The sequence below is a fragment of the Oncorhynchus kisutch genome, linkage group LG26 (genome assembly GCF_002021735.2).
Source record: "Oncorhynchus kisutch isolate 150728-3 linkage group LG26, Okis_V2, whole genome shotgun sequence".
Taxonomy (NCBI): domain Eukaryota; kingdom Metazoa; phylum Chordata; class Actinopteri; order Salmoniformes; family Salmonidae; genus Oncorhynchus; species Oncorhynchus kisutch.
Window position 1 is genome coordinate 32,766,267 of NC_034199.2, and position 21,969 is coordinate 32,788,235.

Sequence of the window (21,969 nt, forward strand, 5' to 3'; positions counted from 1 at the left end):
ATTCCAGAATCTTTCTAAATTGCTGCATTGCCCTAATTAAATCGTTCAGGGGATGAGATCGAGGGTGGGATGGGAGGTGCACTTATGTAGTGCAAAATACTGTATTCTGTATGATTTTCTTCCAAAGCATTGGAGACAGACCTTTTCTCTAGCAGCTTGAATAGGGTCTCAGCCAATTCCCTCATTGTATACAGTAATACAGTGTAATTATACAGTACTGTACCCGATTTAGGGCTAAATTACCTCTCACAAAGTTTTCTTTAGTTGTTGACAGAAGAGGGGTAACTGTTTGTCCAATAGTTTGTCAGTTAGATTGTGTTTTTACAGGCTGTAGAGTGGGTGGCGTGCTTCAGCCACAGCTGTTGTGTGCGTGTGGGAGAGTTTTGTTGTGTTGCTGTCATTCTGTTGTAATGTTTAAAGGAGTAGTTTTCTTTTTTTACAACCAGATATCTATTTGTATGTTATAGAAATGTCCAGACCTCTTTTATGTGATTTCACATGATTTTGAGAAACGTACCCTAAACAGGAATTCACTTCCTCATCCTTGATGTGTAGTATGGTGGCCCCAAAAACACATGAACAAAATATGTCATTTTAGAAATGGCAAAGCTCTCAGTATAGTGATGCCGGTCTTTAGACGTTTTACACATGAAATTGTGTCATTTCGAACTTTATCCACCATGTTTTATTTTTATTTTAAGCAGGTAGATCAGCTTTAATATGAATATTCTTTGCTATATATATTATTTTTAATATATTATTTTCCCTTTAACATAATTGGACAACAATAGACTTCAACTTCCATCTTAAACATACTATATTCATTTTATGGACACAGTATATTTTACCTTAGTTATCTTGTTTAAAATATATATTTTTGTTATTTTTAGGCCCACCTTTCAGCTCCCCTCAACCCCTCCCATCTATTTCTGAACAACATCCCGTTTCTATTAGCCATATATTTTTCAACTGTGTTGTGATGTTTCACAAAAGTCCTGAACCTTTCTATTCTCATAGTTTCTACAGATTGTAAATTAAAGATGAAATGTTTTGCTAAGAGAATTATTATATTATTGATAGATTGACTATGACTTTTCAAATCACCCAGCAGTGCGATCTGCAGATTTAGCTCCAGGTAAATGTTGTAATTCTTCAGCCATTCCTGAACCTGCGACCAAAAACAAGCTACATATGGGCGGTACCAAAACAAGTGTTCTAATGATTCTGTCTCTTAGGATGGTTGTATCCCCCATTTATACAGTGGCAAGAAAAAGTATTTGAACCCTTTGGAATTACCTGGATTTCTGCATAAATTGGTCATACAATTTGATCTGATCTTCATCTAAGTCACAACAATAGGCAAACACATTGTCCTTAAACTGATAACACACAAATGATTGTATTTTTCTTGTCTTTATTTAATACATAATTTAAACATTCACAGTGTACGTTGGAAAAAGTATGTGAACCCCAAAGGCTATTGACTTCTCCAAAAGCTAATTGGAGTCAAGAGTCAGCTAACCTGGAGTCCAATCAATGAGGAGATTGGAGATGTTGGTTAGAGCTTCCCTGCCCTATAAAAACACTCACAAAATTTGAGTTTGTTATTCACAAGAAGCATTGCCTGCTGTGGACTATGCCTCAAACAAAAGAGATCTCAGAAAACCTAAGATTAAGAATTATTTGACTAGCATAAACCTGGAAAAGGTTACAATAGTATCTTTAAAAGCCTTGATGTTCATCAGTCCATGGTAAGACAAATTGTCTATAAATGGAGAAAGTTCAGCACTGTTGATACTCTCCCTAGGAGTTGCCGTACTGCAAAGATGACTGCAAGAGCACAGAGCAGAATGCTCAATGAGGTTAAGAAGCATCCTAGAGTGACACCTAAAGACTTACAGAAATCTCTGGAACATGCTAACATACCTGCTGAGGAGTCTACGATACGTAAAACACTGAACAAGATTGGTGGTCATGTGAGGACACCACGGAACACGGAAGAAGTCACTGCTGTCCAAAAAAACAATGCTGCACGTATAAAGTTCTGAAGTTCGCAAAAGAGCACCTGGATATTCCACAGCGCTACTGGCTAAATATTCTGTGGACAGATTAAACTAAAGTTCAGTTGTTTGGAAGGAACATACAGCACTATGTGTGGAGAAAAAAAGGCACAGCACACCAACATCAAAACCTCATCCCAACTGTAAAGTATAGTGGAGGGAGCATCATGGTTTGGGGCTGCTTTGCCTCCTCATGGCCTGGACAGCTTGCAATCATCGATGGAAAAATGAATTTCCTAGTTTATCAAGACATTTTGCAGGAGAATGTAAGGTTATCTGTCTGCGAAGTTGGGTGATGCAACAGCACAACGACCCAAAACAGAGAAGTAAATCAACAACATAATGGCTTCAACAGAAGAAAATAACCTTCTGGAGTTGCCCAATTAGAGTCCTGACCTCAACCCGCATGATCTCAAGAGAGCTGTTCACACCAGACATCCCAAGAACATTGCTGGACTGAAACAGATTTGTAAAGAGGAATGGTCCAAAATTCCTCTTGACCTACAGAAAACTTTTGGTTGAGGTTATTGCTGCCAAAGGAGCGTCAACCAGTTATTAAATCCAAGGTTTCACATACTTTTTGCACTGTGAATGTTTACACGGTGTGTTCAATAAAGACATGAAAACATATAAATGTTTGTGTGTTATAAGTTTAAGCAGACTGTGTTTGTCTACTGTTGACTTAGTGAAGATAAGATGACATTTTATGACCAATTTATGCAGAAATCCAGGTAATTTCAAAGGGTTCACAAACTTTTCTTGCCACTGTATGACATTCTATTGGTTGCAAGAATTCTATATAAATAATTGTAAATTGTAAAACAAAATTTTTACTCCAGCGTCGTTAAGTGTATCTGTTCATAAACCATGTGCCATGGAATGGGTACATCGAAAATCTCTTCCCAACTATTTAGCTGTATGGCACAGCTGTCAATGTTTGGTCCTTAAATGAAACGGGTATATTTTTATTTAGCACAATTTTCTTTAACCAATTTTGGTCTTTAATACAGGGCTGTCAGACAAGTCCCTTAACTTCTCCCCCTTCCACTTGCCTCTTCCATTTTTGAAGTAATGCTGCAATTAATTGGTTATAATTTTGAATAGAGCAGACATTTCCATATATTTTTGTTAGCTGCATGTGTGACGTAACTCCACCAGTCCTATTTATAATATAATTTATGAAGATAAAACTATTTTTAAAAAACTTTCCAAAAATATATATATTTGTTTTTAACCAATTAGTATATTTGAGTTTAACCATATTTGCTCTAATATTTGTTCTGTCTTTTCTGGTGGCTAACACTTATCTGTAATGTTTTATTTTGTTTTGAGCAACTTCAGACGTTTCCCATATCCAGCTGTTCCATTCTCTGTTTAGCCTGCTGCTACAGGTAAAGTGTAGCCTGCTGCTACCAAGATGCCAAAATAAAGGAAACACCAACATAAAGTGTCTTGATAGTGCGTTGTGCCACCACGAGTCGCCAGAACAGCTTCAATGCATCTTGGTATAGATTCTACATGTGTCTGTAACTTCCTGTGTGGAAGCACCCCATGCTTTCAATATACTTTGTATCCCTTATTTACTCCAGTGTTTCCTTTATTTTGGCATTTACCTGTAGAATGAACGCTCGAGTCGCAACAAAATGGAATATAACATTGCAGATAAAGTTTGGAATGACAAAATTCCATGTGTACAACATCTAAAGACCTGGATCACTATACTGAGAGCTTTGCGGTTTCAAAAAAAACATATTTGGGTGTTTTTGGAGCCCTTGTTCAAGTTTTTTTCGGGGCTGCAATACTACACAATGAGGATGAGGAAGTGATTTGCTGTTTGGGGTAAGTTTCTATAACATGTAATTTACATTAAAAACAAATGAAATTTGGTTATCACAATGAAAACCTAACTTTTCAGTCACATGTCTAACTGTAGACCGTCTCTGTATTTCTCTCTCACTCTCCTCTGTCCTTCCCTCTTCTCTATCTCATTTGCTTTCTCTTTCTCCTCCTTCTCTACTTCAATTTTCTCTCTCTCTCTCTCTCTCTCTCTCTCTCTCTCTCTGTCTCTCTCTCTCTCTCTCTCTGTCTCTCTCTCTCCCTCCCATCCTACTTCTCACTGTCTCCCTCTCTCCTCTTCTCTCTCGCATCCTCTCTCTCCTCTTTCTCTCTCACTCTTCTCTGTCCTTCCCTCTTCTCTATCTCATTTGCTTTCTCTTTCTCCTTCTCTACTTCCATTTTCCCTCTCTCTCTCTCTCTCTCTCTCTCTCTCTCTCACTCTCTCTTTCTCTCTCTCTCTTTCTCTCTCTCTCTCTCTCTCTCTTTCTCTCTCTCTCTTTATCTCTCTCTCTCTCTCTCTCTCTCTCCCTCCCCTCCTACTTCTCACTGTCTCCCTCTCTCCTCTTCTCTCTTGCATCCTCTCTCTCCTCTTCTCTCTCTCTCTCCTTCTCTCTCCTCTTCTCTCACCTCCTCTCTTCAGTGGGTGTACCAGAAGGTCGTCGGCCCCTCAGTGTAGCTAGACAGTCTCGGGACAGAGCCTCAGTAAGTACAACACACTCATCATAATAACGTCATGTTCAATCGAGTACATGTAGTAGGCTATCTCCCTGTTTGACTCAAACTTCAAAATGACACAAACCATTATTTGCCATTAATATCTATTGGGCATAACATAAGTCCGAAATACAACCAAAACAAACTACAAATGCATCCACCAAGTTTGTAGAGTCACAAGCTTGATGTAGTCATTGTGTGCTAGGAATATGGGACCAATACTAAACTTTTGACTAAATGTTATACACTATCAGTGAATTTGTCCAAATACTTATGAAACCTTCAAATGGGGGGACTAAATACATAAAGTGCATTCACTTCTAAACGGTAAAACCGTGATGTATGAAAATGCCTTCAAATTGAAGGTGACATTCTGTACTGTCGCTTCATTGAAAACATTTGATGTGACATCCAACATGCTGGAGTATAGAGCCACATTTAAAGGTTTAGCTTCACTGTCCAAATAAATATGTAGGGGAGTGCATGTGTAAATCTGGTTGGTTTTCAACAACATGTCATCTTTTGGTTCCACTTTCATTGTTTTTTGTCCTCTGATGACTTCTGTGGTTTGCAGCCTATGTTTCTCACCCATCTCTCACACACATATCCCCCCTCTCTCCCCCATCTCTCACACACATATCCCCCCTCTCTCACCCATCTCTTCCCATCTGTCTGTCTGTAACTCAGTCACCACCATTAACAAAGATCCCCACCTGTAAAACGCGAGTGGTCGCCCTCCTGCCCCCCCGCCCTAACTCGTCCTGCTCCTCCCACACTAAAAAGAACTTGCTGGGGGAGGTGGAGCTTGATAGGCCCCGCCCCTCCTCAGGTGGGCCTCGTGACTCTACCACACTACCCAGACTGATATACCTGGTAAGGTTAGCATATGGCCCTGAACTGATCAACTGATCTCACATATGTAAATGAATACAATAATATATAACAATAAACAATATACAGTGCCTTCAAATACTATTCATACCCCTTGATTTATTCAAATTCTGTTTTCTTAAAGCCTGAATTCAAAATGGTTTAAATAAATGATTTTGTCTCAACCATCTACACACAATACCCCATAATGACAACGTGAAAACATGTTTTTAGAAATTGTAGCAAATGTATTGAAATGGAAAGATACAGATATGTAATTTACATAAGGATTCAGACCCCTTTGCTATGACACTTGCTATGACACATCCTTGAGATGTCGCTACAACTTGATTGGAGTCCACCTGGGTCTAATTTAAATGTTTTGACATACTTTTTTTGGCAAAGAAACACACCTGTCTATGTAAGGTCCCAAAGTTGACAGTTGATGTCAGAGCAGAAACTATAGCATGAAGTCCAAGGAACTGTCCGAAGATCTCAAAGATAGAATTGGGGCATACATATATCTGGGGAAGGGTATCATTTTTTAATAGAGCAGTGGTCACCAACCGGTCGATCGAGATAGACTGGTCCATCTCCAAGGCATTCCTAGTCGAAACAGACATTAATGTGGAAAACCTAACCTTGTGTTCCTATTTATGATTTTTTTTTCACGTTGTTGGCAGTAGGTGCACTTGATTCAGCAGCCCTGGTGCCAGGAAGGCAAAGTGCTCCCATTTTGAACCATTTTAAATGTCTGATGGTAGAACTTCACCTACCCGACAGGCCCGCAGAGCAAATCAAGTGCACCTGTAGGCCTACAGCTGGCCAATCAGATAGCTCAGATAACTCTGTCTGCACAGTTTCCCCAAGCTTTGAACGCACAGCAAAGTTGATACTGTGAGATTTCACAACTTTTGAAACCATGACTAGAGAGACTCAATGAATACAGCAAAGAGCTGCTGGTTTTATAAGTAAGTTCATGTTTAAATTGTTACTAAGCCATAAAATGTGTGTTCTCCCTAATCCCACTCGCGCTACAACCAGCTGCAATGAATGAGCATAGCAAAGTGTTCCGATAAGCTTGCATTATTATTGTTATTAGCGGCTTGTGTCTTTCTTAATATTGAGGAATATTTCACTTTCTCTGGTCATAGGAGTAACAAAATGAATTGTTGCATGAGGCAGAAATAATGCAGTGCCACTTGAGTTTTGCCATCAGCTGGAAGACTGTATACCCTTTTCTCAGTAGAGGGATGGTGAGTCAGCCTCACTGCCCTTCCCTCCCTCCCCTCAGACTTAACATCAGATGCAGGCAATCAGTCCAGTAAAAAAAATGCAATTTATTAATCTCACTCATCTTAAAATCTGAGCGGTAGATCTTGACTTGCATTGTGACTTAGAAAGTGATCTTGACTCAGAGAAGGTTGGTGACCACTTTTAAAGAGAGTTCAACATTTCCAAGAGCACAGTGCTCTCCATCATTGGGAAATTGAAAACATACGTAACTACCCAGACTCGAACTGGCCGTCTGACCAAACTGAGCAACTGAGCAAGAATGACCTTGGTCAGGGAGGTGACCACTCTGACAGAACTACAGAGTTCTTTGGCTGAGATGGTAGAACCTGCCAGAAGCACAACAGTCTCTACAGCACTTCACCAATCTGGTCTTTACAGGAGAGTGGCTAGACAGAAGTCACTCCTGAGAAAAAGGCGCGCCTGGAGTTTGCAAAAAGGCACGCAAAAGATTCTGTGGTCTGATGAAACCGAAATGTAACTCTTTGGCCTGAATGCAAAGTGCTATGTCTGAGGAAAACCAGGCATAGCTCATCACCCGTCTAACACCATCCCTAGGGGCGAAGATTTATGTTCCAACAGGATAGTGACCCCAAATATACAGTCAAAGCAACGCTGGAATGGCTTTTGAACAAGAATGTGAAAGTCTTTGAGTGGCCCTGCCAAAGTCCAGACTTGAAAATCTTTGTAAAGACTTGAAGATTGCTGTTCACCGCCGCTCCCCATCTAACTTAGCAGAGCTTGAGAAAATCTGCAAGGAAGAATGGGAAAAGAAATCCCCAAATCCAGATGTATTAAGCTGATACAGACCAAAGGTGCTTCTACAAAGTATTGACTCAGGGTTGTGAATACTTATGTAAGTTCTGTACATTTGCAAAAGTATCTAAAAACATGTTTTCACTTGTCATTATTGGGTATTGTTTGTAATTGGTTTAATCCATTTTTCAATTCAGGCTGTAACCCAACAATGAATACTTTCTCAAGGCAGGATGTGAAGAAGAATATATAAAGCTAGGTAACTTCTGTAACTACTGTACTAAGCTAAATGTGTGTGTGTGCATTGCATGCGTGCCTGCCTGCATGTGTGTGTGGGTGTGTGTGCCTGCCTGCTTGTGTGTGTGTGTGTCTGACAGGATGGCGGTTCGCAGAGCCCAAAAAGGTCGTCCCTGCCCCGGCCTGCCTCTGTCCCGCGGCCTGCCTCTATCCTCAGCCGGCGTACCCACCACCAACCACATGACCAGGAGGAGAGCTCCACCTCTATCACCAGCTCCGGCTCTACCGCACCCCGTAGACCCACGTGTAAGTCACTTCTCCTGAGCCCTCCTCCACAATCTCCTCACCCTGATACACTGGTATCTCTCTTTCTTTCTCTTTTGATCTGGCTCTCACCTTTTTTTCCCTCTCTTGATTTTGCTCTTGACCTTTCTCTCGTCCTCGCCCTATTTCCCTTTCTCTTGCCCCATCTCCCTCTCTCTCCCTCCCTCTCGCCCTCTCGCCCTCTCTCTCGCCCTATCTCCTTCTCTCTCCCTCCCTCTCGCCCTCTCGGCCTCTCTCTCGCCCTATCTCCCTCTCTCTCCCTCCCTCTCGCCCTCTCTCTCGCCCTCTCTCTCACCCTATCTCTCTCTCTCTTGCCCGCTCTCTCTCTCTCTCTCGCTCTCTCTCTCTCTCTCTCTCTCTCTCTCTCGCCCTCTCTCGTTTCGCCCTCTCGCCCTCTTTCTCTCTCCCTCCCTCTCGCCCTCTCGCCCTCTCGCCCTCTCTCTCGCCCTATCTCTCTCTCTCTCTCTCGCCCTCTCTCTCGCCCTATCTCTCTCTCTCCCTCTCTCTCTCTCTCTCTCTCTCTCTCTCTCTCTCTCTCTCTCTCTCTCTCTCGCCCTCTCTCTCTCTCGCCCTCTGTCTCTCTCTCTCTCTCTCTCTTGCCCTCTCTCTCGTCTTCTCTCTCTCGCTCTCTCTCTTTCGCTCTCTCTCTCCCTCGCCCTATCTCTCTCTCTCTCCCTCGCCCTATCTCTCTCTCTGTCTCTCGCCCTGTCTCTCTGTCTCTATCTTTCTCTCTGTTTAATCCTCTACCACATCCTCTCCTCTAGCATTCAGTACAGAGGTCAGGGCGGAGCATAGGACAGGACGCGCCCCTAGTTGGACAGGTATAGAGTAACTCTCAATCTCATCCAGTTCCATCCAGTCTCATCCATGTCTAACTCGGTTCCTCTTCATCCCAACTGGTTTCACCTAGTCCTGCAGTGTCTCACATAGTCCTGCAGTGTCCCAGCTATTCTTATCTTGTCTCACATGGTCTCACCCAGTCTCATCCAGTTCAACTCTGTGTGTTCAATATCACATCCTTAGTAAGAGATGACTAGTTGGAATGTCTCATCCTTGGTAGTTAACCACTGGGCACACACTGATTGAATCAATGTTGTTTCCACGTCATTTAAATGAAATTACATTGACCTAAAGTGGAATAGACATTGATTTGACGTCTGTGCCCAATGGTAGTAAGCCTATAGTTTGGGCTTCATTAACCTCTTTCATTCTCTTAAGTACATTGTTTTATCACATTTGTGTTTGTTTTGATCCACTCTTCATCTGACCAACTTCGATAGTTTGGTGCAGTAATGTAAGCCTGGTCCCAGATCTGTTTGTGCTGTCTTTCCAACTCATATGGATCTTAGACAACACAAAACCGCACAAATAAATCTGGGACCAGGATAGAGTAATGCTGAGAGATGCCCAACCTGATTGACCTTTGAGTAACCTCTCTATATGACCTCTGTAACCTTTATGTAACCTCCCCACACCCAGGCACACAGTCGATGCGTTCCCGTTCACTGTGCACCACAACCCGCACCCCAGGGTCCACAGCCATCTCCCCTGGGACTCCTCCCAGCTACAGCTACTCCTGCCGCACACCTGGGACCCCTCTCACCCCTGGCACACCCCGTTCTCGAAGCCTGCTGCAGGAGAAGAAGGTATGGTCTACCTCTGAAATGGCACCCTAGGTAACCGGTTCCATAGAGCTGGGAAGGAAGCAATGGTGTTGTATGGATTTGTATTTGTATTTTATTTGAATTATTTAGCATTTATTTATTCAGGAGACTGAGACATGTATTTCCCTAATGAGACCATAGTTTATCATGGAAGCAATTTATAATTTGGCAATTCAGGTCCCAATTCATTAATTCATTAATTCAAGGTGGCTCTGCTCCGCACCCCTCCCAAGTCACCTGCTACCACTCCCAAACAGCTCCGCATCCTTAACCAGCCCCTTCCCGACCTCAAGAACATCAAGTCCAAGATCGGCTCCACAGACAACATCAAGTACCAGCCCAAGGGGGGACAGGTTAGTGCCCCTCCTTTGGTTACCTGATGTATCCACCCTCCCTCTCTCTTTTCTTCCTTCTCCTTATTTAACCTCCCTTCATTTCCCCTCCTTATGCTCTGTTTCTACCTCAGTCTTGTATTGTATTTGACTGATGCTGTTCCTTTTCCAGGGCTTCTTCCCAGCCTTTCAGACCCTGTTCCTCCCTCCTCTGTCCCTCTCTCTGTCTTTCGTGTTCCTCTTCATGTTCTTCCCAGCCTTTCAGACCCTGTTCCTCCCTCCTCTGTCCCTCTCTCTGTGTTTCGTGTTCCTCTTCATGTTCATAGCCTGTCGCTCCCTTGTTACTGTAGCTCTGTCCTCCCTCAGTCTGTCTGTCTGGTCTCTGTTTGCTGGGTCATGGTTTTAAAAGGAGGGGAATGAGAGAAATGTCCCATTTAGATGTAGCAGCTGAGCTTTTCAAATGGCTGAGACAGAAAAAGGTTGAGTGCTTGGGGGTGTTTTCTCTGTCAGGTACCTCTGTAGCTCACCATCGATGCTAGAGAATAGTCTGGAACACCTCTACCTGTCTAGCCTCCCAGATGGTTGCCTAGGCAACCAAAGGCTCATTTGCTACAGCCCCATGCTGAAACAAGGTAGTGTCTCTAGACAGATGGTTTGCTTCCAGCAATGTATCAATGCTCCAGCTAAAACGTCTGTACAAGTTCTGGCATCAGTTGGGATAGAGAGGACGAGTCAAAAATGGGAAGCACGTCACCGGTGATGTCACTGCCATAGCTATTATTGCATTAGCTAAATATGAGCACAATTCTTGCCCGCGTTTTAAGCCCTGTCTACCCAAACTAGTGATTTGTTAGGAGAGTTGACTGTCTGAAGAGGACCCTCCCATAATACATTTTTAATGTAACCTTTATTTAATTAGACAAGTCAGTTAAGAACAAATCATTATTTACAATGACGGCCTGCACCGGGCCAATTGTGTGCCGCTCTATGGGACTGCCAATCATGGCCGGTTGTGATACCTGGATGTCTGTAGTGATGCCTCTAGCACTGAGATGCAGTGCCTTAGACCACCGCGCCACTCGAGAGCCCTGAGTCATTTATCCCTTTCGAAATGTCTGAGAGAATCCAACATCATTCTTGTGCAGTTGCCTATAGGCTTACGTCGCTTAAAAACAAGGAGCGTCCATGTTACCGCAGAAACGGACTCAACCTCACGTGTCATCATTTTGAATGCACAGCTGTCCTGTCGTCTTTGCCTCCTCTCTTCTTATATCGGCTGTCAGATGTAAACCAAACATACTTTTACTTTGCTGCTTTTGGGTAAAGTTACATTTATTTATTTTTTACAGTTATGGCGGTTATTTTATTTTCCTGACTGTCTCCATCCATAACCGTCAGTTACATGATTATATAATTACCGTGGCAAGCTAGACTAAACCCCCGGGCGACTGGCTGGCTGAAAGTGTCTCTGACATGGGTTCCAACAGAAAGTGACAACATAACCCTGTACTCAGTGACAGGAAGTGACAACATAAACCCATAACCAGGGGTGACTGTCTGGGCATGGGGTTGCCACAGCTGCCAGGCTGTAAGTCTCCCAGCCACTCAATATTTGCACCTCAAATGATACCCTATTGCCTATATAGTGCACTACTTTTGACTAGAGCCTATGGGCCCATTTGGAATGCAGACCGTGCCTAAGTCTAACAGACTTTGTTAAATATGAATCAGCCCTTTGAGGCGATGGTGTTTGTTTTCTGCCTTTTTTGACTCGATGGCTCCGGAGCAGTCGGAAGGTATGATGAATCCTTTAGCAGTCTCAGTAGCACAACCCTAGACAGCAACTTAGAAATGGCTCTATGTGTCCGTAAGTGGTTCAATTGTCGGAGAAGCTGATGAATCATTTTGAAGACGACCAGACAGTTCCTGGAATAGAGGGAGAATGGGGAGATTTTCTATCTTAGTGTCATTTCTTATTCTTAATGTTATGAATTGTGGTAGGCTATTTCTTTTTAAGCGTTCACTGTCTAAAGATATTTGAGTTAAGAGGCATTTCCGGCTAGGATGGATGAGGATAAACCCTTGTTTTGTTGCCTGCGCTGGTGTTGGCTACTGTTTTTGTTAAAAAGTAATATTTTGTATATAAACTTGTTTGACTTGGATTCTTGTCCAGGTAACAGGAGGTCTATATATACTTTACCAGACAACAGAACGTTTTGGTTATATTTTAATTCACCTGATACCACCTCATGTTCTTACATTGTTGGGCTACCTTCAGCATTTGAAAGGGGCCTTGAAACCCTTTAAACGCCAACACTTGCTTGCTCCTGTCTGCTGACGTGTCCTACATCTCAAATGTGTCACCTAGTCTGTTGTCTTTGAGTAGCCATTGTAACTCTTCTGAATTTCTCATATCATGTCTCTTCATCTTTAGTACTAAGTTCCAGTTTATAAGCCTTTCTCAGGGTTGTGTATCCTGCAGCCTTCCATCTTTATGCAGTCTGTTTTGGGGAAAAATATATTGTATATGAAGCTATTTCTTCATTCAACTGAAAGACACCTTTCATATAGCTTCGGGTCTAATGACCAGCATAGACTTGACTCAGTGCTGCTGTCTAGGACAGCATCTCAAACGGCACCCTGTTTCCTATATAGTGCACTACTTTTGAACAGAGCCCTGTAGAGACTGGTCAAACGTAGTGTACTATAGAGGGTATAGGGTGCCATTTTGGATTTACTCCTACAGGCTGCTCTAGGGCCTTCAGTAGGCCCTGATACATATACACAGCCCTGTAGCATCGCAGAACCTATGCAGTACTTCCAACCAGCCAGTAGCAGTAACATACCTACAGTAGTATCCCAGTCCTGTAGCATAGCAGAGCCTATACAATACTTCCAACCAGCCCAGTAGCAGTAGCAAAACCTATACAGTATCCCATCTACAGCACAGTGACTCCCTATCTAGTTAGAACAATAATGTGTCTGCTTTTCTATCAGCAACACAGAGGCAGGGGTCAAACGGCCACCACAACAGAGCCCAAACGCAGCCCGTCGTGGATCTGGAGATTGCTCCTTCGCCTGGTCTCTCTCTCCTTATATCTGTCTGCTGCACACAGTGTGACGTGGGCCCCCATGCCAGCCAAAGACCAACTGGTATACAGTACCTTCATCTACCAAGATCCCTCTTATTCACACACACACACACACACACACACACACACACACACACACACACACACACACACACACACACACACACACACACACACACACACACACACACACACACACACACACACACACACACACACACACACACACACACACACACAGTCAAACAAACACACACACACACACAGTCAAACACACACACACAGTCAAACACACACACACACATAGTCAAACGCAAGAGACAAACACAAACTCCCCACTGGTTGAATCAATGTTGTTTCTACGTCATTTCAATTAAATTACGTTAAACCAATGTGGAATAGACGTTGAATTGACTTATATGCCCAGTGGGACCCGAAGTTCATTTCACAGTACTCTGGTTTCTGATTTATCAAAGGTCACTGTCTGATGCTCTGTTCTACCAGCCATATATGTAATGGTAGAAAGGGTCATGAACTCCACCTACCTGCTGTGTTCTGTATCTACTGACATACTGTGTCATCACCATTAAGACATGTAGCCTTCATCTGAATCTCCATCCAGCTCTCCTCTGATCATCATCAACAGTTGTCCTGCCTTCATACATAGCTATCTGTCTGTCCTCTTAATGCTGTGCCTATACGTCCCTTCCATAACACATAAGCCTAGCATCCATCCTCATCCTCATTTAAATAGCCACATTATATCTCTGTATTTCCTCTAGATTCAGATTTTAAACAAGAAGCTGGACTTCAGTCACGTACAGTCAAAATGCGGATCCAAGGATAACATGAAGCATTCTCCTCGTGGAGGCCATGTATGTACCTCTACCTACCGTTCTGTTCCCTCTCTCCCTTCTCCTCTCTCTGGCCTAGTTGGCTACACACTCATGTTGAACAACTGATGTACTTATGGAGACACCACTTGGCAGGGTTTCAACATTCTGATAACGTTCCCAAAATGCCCTGTTTTTCCCTGGAATTTGGGGCTAAGTTACCAGAATTTTGCACCCCTAACAGCAACTGTTGTGCAAACATTGTTGTGCGGACAAACTCATCAAAAATGTGTCAGTTGTACGGCCTGAGTGTGTACTAGACCTCTCCCTCTATTGGGAGATGAGTGGACTGTGACCTCGTCAAGCACATGTCCGTACAGGGGCCACCCTTACCCTCAGCCAGGGTTCCAATTACAGGGGGGGACTGGGCACCCCTATAATAAATCAGGGTCCCCCCCATAAGAATTGAAATATCAAGAACATTTAAATATCAAGTCATTGTATTATTCAAACCCTGCTTCCACCCCTGCCCCTATCCTTCTCTCCAACCCCAGTCCCCAGTCCTACTTCAGCCTGTCTGCCAACATGCACAATCTGCTCCCCCTCTTTCCATTACAATGCAGCTAGCTCTGAGATGTGCCAACTGCCACCTTGGTATGATGACAGAACTCTCCAATTAGCCTATAAGTGAAGATATATCCTTGTCTCTCCCTTGAAGAGCGAACTGTAGGCTCAGTTCCATTCATCTTGGAACCCAGAACCACATCTAGCTAGCTACTGTAATGGGAGTACAGTTCCATTGATATGTGCACAAAACCAAAAACACTTAAATCACAGACTCCCTTTCCTGAGCACTTTGCCTCCTTGTATGGTTCAGTATCTTATCTGAACAGCCTGATGATCAAAGCTGAAGTCTCCTCTTCTTGTTCGTCATTCAGTTGTAATATATACCCACTCTAATGATGGAAGTATATATATTCACATGCAACAAAACAATGATGGTGTTGATGCAGTTTATCAACAACACATGTGCATCTACTGTATGTATCTTCCATTCAGAGTTCACATACTCAAACAATCATTTGTACCTCTCTGTACCTGTTATGACATGGAACACAACATGGACGTTTCAAACATGTTCTATAGAGATTCTCCACAGTAGTGGCCTTAAAATGGTGGAGGCTTATAGAGAATATGCATATGTATAAGTATGTGTGTTATAAGCATACTGTACATGGTGTATAGAGAAGTACAACATGAGGGGATTTATCAAAATGTTTGTGTTGTTGTGAGAGTAATGCAGTGGGAAATAGAATGTTTTCTACTTGTTGTTTTTCTGTGAAGCTCCAGCAGTGACCTCCAACCAGATGACCTCTGCCTTATCTCTCTCTTCTTGCTCAGTTTTTTCTCTCATTCTTTTATTCTTTCTCACCACTTAAACCACTCCAATCCACTGCTCACAGGTTATCTTTCTCTCTGTGCTATCTGCTGGCCTGTGACTTTCCTTTAGATTTTCTTCCCCACTTCCTGCATGTCTAGCGATATAAATGTATTAAGATGTTTTATACTTTGCAGCGCGACCAATCCTGCTATTTTATGTTTGTGTCTCAATCTAACTTACTTTGTCTCCTTACAGCTACAGCAGGCCCTGGCCCAATCACTGTGACTGTTTTAGAAAGAAATACTGTCCCTTAGCCATTCTAGTTTACATCCCATATTCACAGTCTATGGATGCATCCCGAATGGCACTCTATTCCCCTAAATAGTACACTACTTTTGACCAGGACCCATAGGGCTCTGGTCAAAAGTAGTGGACTATATAGGGAATAGGGTGCCATTTGGGATGCACTGAAGATACAATCTCTGGAAAAGACTGCCTGAGTAGTCCTGGCAGATTCAGCACCCTATCTCCCCGTTGACAGGCATGCAGTACATACATTAGATTCACTAGATCCATCTCCATTCAAGTCAATTGCTGTGCTCCGAGGGGCTTTCCCTGTTCTAGTCATTGTAAACTTAGCAAAAAAATCAATGTTCTCTCACTGTCAACTGCGTTTATTTTCAGCAAACTTAACATGTGTAAATATTTGTATAAACATAACAAGATTCAACAACTGAGACATAAACTGAACAAGTTCCACAGACATGTGACTAACAGAAATGAAATAATGTGTCCCTGAACAAAGGGGGGGGGGTCAAAATCAAAAGTAACAGCCAGTATCTGGTGTGGCCTCCAGCTGCATTAAGTACTGCAGTGCGTCTCCTCGTGGACTGCACCAGATTTGCCAGTTCTTGCTGTGAGATGTTACCCCACTCTTCCACCAAGGCACCTGCAAGTTCCCGGACATTTCTGGGGGGAATGGCCCTAGCCCTCACCCTCTGATCCAACAGGTCCCAGACGTGCTCAATGGGATTGAGTTCCGGGCTCTTCGCTGGTCATGGCAGAACACTGACATTCCTGTCTTGCAGGAAATCACACACAGAATGAGCATTATGGCTGGTGGCATTGTCATGCTGTAGGGTCATGTCTGGATGAGCCTGCAGGAAGGGTACAACATAGGGAAGGAGGATGTCTTTCCTGTAACGCACAGCGTTGAGATTGCCTGCAATGACAACGAGCTCAGTCCGATGAGGCTGTGACACACCGCCCCAGGCAATGACTGACCCTCCACCTCCAAATTGATCCCGCTCCACAGTACAGTCCTCGGTGTAATGCTCATTCCAAATGGACAATTATCGCTAATCCGACCATCCCCCCTGGTCAGACAAAACCGCAACTCATCAGTGAAGACGTGGCAGGTAGCCTAGTGGTTAGAGCATTGGACTAGTAAGTGAAAGGTTGCAAGATCGAATCCCTCAGCTGACAAGGTAAAAATCTGTCGGTTGGCTCCCGAGGCACTTAACCCACTGTTCCTACGCCGTCATTGAAAATAAGAATTTGTTCTTAACTCACTTGCCTAGGCAAGTGAAGAAGAAGTTATAAAGTTATGAAGAAGTTAAATAAAGGTAAAAAATAGCACTTTTTCTCACGCCTGTCTGGTCCAGTGACGGTGGGATGTGCCCATAGGCGACGTTGCAGACAGTCTGAGCACTGATGGAGGGATTGTGTGTCCCTGGTGTAACTCGGGCAGTTGTTGTTGCCATCCTGTACCTGTCCCGCAGGTGTGATGCTCGGATGTACCGATCCTGTGCAGGTGTTGTTACACGTGTTCTGCCACTGCGAGGACAATCAGCTGTCCGTCCTGTCTCCCTGTAGCGCTCTCTTAGGTGTCTCACAGTACAGACATTGCAATTTATTGCCCTGGCCACATCTGCAGTCCTCATGCCTCCTTGCAGCATGCCTAAGGCATGTTCACGCAGATGAGCAGGGACCCTGGGCATCTTTCTTTTGGTGTTTTTCAGAGTCAGTAGAAAGGCCTCTTTAGTGTCCTAAGTTTTAATAACTGTGACCTTAATTGCCTACCGTCTGTAAGCTGTTAGTGTCTTAACGACCGTTCCACAGGTGCATGTTCATTAATTGTTTATGGTTCATTGAACAAGCATGGGAAACAGTGTTTAAACCCTTTACAATGAAGATCTGTGAAGTTATTTGGATTTTCACGAATTATCTTTGAACGACAGGGTCCTGAAAAGGGACGTTTCTTTTTTTGCTGAGTTTCTATCTATGTTTATCCTAAGTCTTGAGGATCACAACTAGCTTGCTCCGCTGTAGACACAAGGCAAGAAGGTCACCGTGTCATCTCAATTGCATACACAACACGTCCTTTCTCCTCTTGTCCTTCTCAAAACCCATTGGAAGAGAAACTGACATTTTCTTTGACGATTGACTGAATTGAAATTGAATTCAAAACCCAGCTCTGGTACTAATGTTATGCCCTGATGTGTTGAGAGGTCAGAGGTTAGAGGTCAGGGAAGCTGTTTGTCGAGTCATCTGGATGAAGCTCTGTGTCACAAACCCAATCCCTCTCCCGCCCTCACCTTCACTTCTATAAATATAAACATGATATAAACGTTATATAAACTATCTCCGACTCCTACAGGTGCTTATTCCCAGTGTTAAACTGGACTTTAGCCATGTTCAGTCTAGGTGTGGCTCCCTGGACAAAAGACAGTATGCTGCGGGAGGGGGAAATGTGAGTCTTTTATCCCTAATACACTTGACGTCTCTTCTCCATACCTCTCTCTCTCACACACATTCTTCCTCCTCTTCTTCGCCCTTCTTTTCTCTGTCTTTTTCTGTCTCTCTCTCTCACATACACAGGCCTTTCTTTCTTTCTTTCTCTGTCTCTCTCTCTCTTTCTCTCTCTCTCTCTCTCTCACTCACTCACTCACTCACTCACTCACTCACTCACTCACTCACTCACTCACTCACTCACTCACTCACTCACCAGTCAGGGTTCCAGGGAGATGCAGAACTGGGGACTACATGGTTCCTATCCCAGTCCAAGGCTATGTATTGTACAACGTCTCTATTTACACCCTATTCCTTATTTGGTGCACTACTTTTTACCAAGGCCCATAGGGAATAGGGTGCCATTTGAGATGCGACCTGTGTTCACCTTCTCACTTGGTTCCACTTGGCATTGATACCACCTCTGCTATAGCCTGGGTGCCCTTCTCTCTGCCAACTCCTTGTGGAATTGTCATACCAGACTGTTTGGCTTGACAGTAAAAGTAATGGAGTTGGAAAGAGCACAAACAGATCTGGGACCATCTAGTGCTTTCTGTTTCTTGGAGGGGAAGGGGTTGAACTTGAACATTGGCTATCTCTCTCACCTCTCTCTCTCTCAATCCCCACTTGTGAAGAGGAAATGATAGATGGATAGATTAGTCACTGACACAAACCACAGCTCTGTCTTTCTCAACATGTTCACTAGCATTCTGCATGGTTGGGGAGGGTATAGTTTCTATCAGATACTGTTGCAACAAGCATATTCAGTGCCTTCACAAAGTATTCACACCCCTTGACTTTTTCTATTTAGTTGTGTTACAGCCTGAATTTAAAATGGATTCAATGGACATGTTGTGTCTCTGGCGTACACACAATATCCCATAATGTCAAAGTGGAATTATATTTTCATATATATTTTTCTCAAATTAAAAATGAGATGCTGAAATGTCTTGAGTCAATAAGTATTCAACCCCTTTGTTATGGCTATTTCAAATATGTTCAGGAGTAAACATGTGCTTAACACGTCACATAATACGTTGTATGGACTCACTCTGTGTGCAATAATAAGGTTTAACATCATTTTTTAATGACTACTTCATCTCTGTACCCCACACATACAATTATCTGTAAGGTCCCTCAGTCGAGCAGTGAATTTCAAACACAGATTCAATCACAAAGACCAGGGAGGTTTTCCAATGCCTCACAAAGAAAACAGTTACAGAGTTTAATGACTGTGAAAGGAGAACTGAGGATGGATCAACAACATTGTAGTTACTCCACAATACTAACCTAATTGACAGAGTGAAAGAAGGAAGCCTGTATAGAATAAAATGTACCTAAACATGCATCCTGTTTGCAATGAGGTACTAAAATAAAACTGCAAAGAATGTGGAAAAGAAATGAACTGTATGTCCTGAATACAAAACATTATGTTTGGGCAAATCCAGCACATCATTGAGTACCACTCTTCATATTTTTCATATTTATGGGTATGTTTGTCATCAGCAAGGACTATCGAGTTTTTTAGGATAAAAAAACACGGAATGGAGCGAAGCACAGGCAAAGTCCTAGAGGAAAACCTGGTTCAGTCTGCTTTCCACCAGACACTGGGAGATTAATTCACCTTTCAGCAGGACAATAACCTAAAACACAAGGCCAAATGTACCCTGGAGTTGCTTACCAAGAAGACAGTGAATGTGCCCTAGTGGCCGAGTTACAGTTTTGACTTAAATCTACTTGACAATCTATGGCAAGACTTGAAAATGACTGTCTAACAATGATCAACAACCAACTTGACAGAGCTTGAAGAATTTATTTTAAAGAATAATGTGCAAATATTGTGCAATCCAGGTGTGCAAAGCTCTTAGAGACCTAGAAAGACAGATGCCAAAGGTGATTCTAACATGTATTGACAGGGGGTTGAATACTTATACAATCAAGATATAGTTTGTTTATTTTTCATAATAAATCACTCACTAATTCACTCACTCATTATACTTTATTCTACCCGTCTTTCTCTCTTTCTCGCAAATTCTGAATGTGTATTTTTATTGGCTAATATTCCCTGGCTAATATTCTGAATGTGTGTTTTTATTGGCTAATAATCTCTGGCTATTCTGAATGTGTATTTTTATTGGCTAATATTTTATGGCTAACATTCTGAATGTGTGATTTTTATTGGCTAATATTTTATGGCTAACATTCTGAATGTGTGATTTTATTGTCTTTTCATACTTTCATAACTGAACCACAGGGTTCTCGTTAGGCATAATAACAGCAGATGTTGTACTTGGTATTAGAAGTAGATATTGCTAGGATTGTGGAGAGCAGCACACCATGATTCTGGGGTAATGACTCTCAAAACCCTGTTTTTCTTCTTTTTAATTGGAGGTCAAGCCAAACGTGTCATCTCTATCCATAGTATACTCCTCTAAATCACTGTTACTTTGCTAGTGGACTGAATAGGTCCAGGCCAGCCATAGCCAAATGGCTTTTGGTTCAGTCCTTTACGTCAGAGACAGGAGATGGTGGTTCTCAGCCTCTTGATCCTCCTTGGTTGGACAACGGGTTAATGGGTAGAAATGACCAAACTAACACAGATCATACCCACAGGTGCAGATTCAGACCAAGAAGATTGACCTGAGTCATGTGACCTCCAAGTGTGGATCGCTGGACAACATCCGCCACCGGCCAGGTAACCTACCCGCTCTACCTGTAGACTGTGTGTACGGAGGTGCCTTGGCAAACTGATTCCAGCTGCAGCTATGTCTCTTTACACTACAAAAATATGTGCCGTCGAGGGCAAGACGTCTCTTCGACAAAGGTTTCAAACTAGTTGTGTGTAAAAAGGCTCAAAATTGATCTCAATCATAATCTACCTGGGTTACCCCACTCTGACAGTTGAGAGATATGTGAGCTTACAGTGTATCCACAACCCACTACGACCATGACCATGGTGGGCTTGTATAGGAAGTAGACCTTTACCTTACTGTAGATAAAGGAAAGAGTGAGAGAGCATCATAGTGTGTGTTCCAAATGCCACCCTATTCCCTTGTATAATGCACTACTTTTTACCAGATACCTATGGGTATGGGCTCTAGTCAAAATGTGTGCACCATAGGGAAGGTGTTATTTGGGATTCTTCCACACAGTAAGAGGATCTAATGTGTGATGCGGAAAAATCCCCCCTGCTCTGAGATAGTTGTGACTGACTACTGTGTCAGAGTACTACAGCGCCATCTCGTGGTCATACCGATTATCAGCTTCTGTCCAATAATTATTCACACTGCGACACTCACCCTGCATCCGAGAGGTAACAATCCATTTTCGAAGCAACTTTTACATTACATATTAAACTACAGATATATCTGCAGGGTATGGACCTCAGGAAGACTAACTGTTGTCATGGCGACAGCTAATGGGGCTCCTGATAAGGAATAGGGGTCTGCCTAGTCTGTCATATAATCAGTTTGACTAATTATTGATAATAAGTTAGAATGATGTATTGGAACAAATGAATGGGAGGATAATACATTCCTGTCTTGAAGTCTCTTCTACGTCCTCTCCTCTCTCTCTACCCTCTCCCTCCACTAGGGGGAGGTAACGTGCGCATAGAGAGTGTGAAGCTGGACTTTAAAGACAAGGCCCAGCCCAAGGTGGGTTCCCTGGATAATGCACACCACACCCCTGGTGGAGGCCACATTATGGTAAGTCCCATCATACTGTAAACTCATCACAACGAAGATTGCTTGCATCCCAAATGACTGCCTATTCCCTTTAAATGGCC

The 21,969-nt window shown here is 43.0% G+C and overlaps 1 protein-coding gene across 35 annotated transcripts in view; it reads left to right on the plus strand.

The window, feature by feature from the left end:
- The window catches only part of LOC109870734 (microtubule-associated protein 2), a 178,610-nt gene that overhangs the window by 152,619 nt on the left and 4,022 nt on the right, over positions 1-21,969 (plus strand). For 7 of the 35 annotated variants that reach the window (XM_031806182.1, XM_031806186.1, XM_031806187.1 and 4 more), the window contains 11 exons: positions 4,537-4,598; positions 5,298-5,483; positions 7,907-8,072; positions 8,855-8,911; positions 9,570-9,736; positions 9,961-10,107; positions 13,084-13,239; positions 13,961-14,053; positions 18,052-18,144; positions 20,796-20,877; positions 21,777-21,889. In XM_031806182.1, coding sequence (XP_031662042.1) covers positions 4,537-4,598; positions 5,298-5,483; positions 7,907-8,072; positions 8,855-8,911; positions 9,570-9,736; positions 9,961-10,107; positions 13,084-13,239; positions 13,961-14,053; positions 18,052-18,144; positions 20,796-20,877; positions 21,777-21,889 — 1,322 coding nt within the window. The remainder of the gene's footprint in view (positions 1-4,536; positions 4,599-5,297; positions 5,484-7,906; positions 8,073-8,854; positions 8,912-9,569; positions 9,737-9,960; positions 10,108-13,083; positions 13,240-13,960; positions 14,054-18,051; positions 18,145-20,795; positions 20,878-21,776; positions 21,890-21,969) is intronic. The other 28 variants (XM_031806183.1, XM_031806190.1, XM_031806189.1 and 25 more) reach the window with 18 other exon arrangements.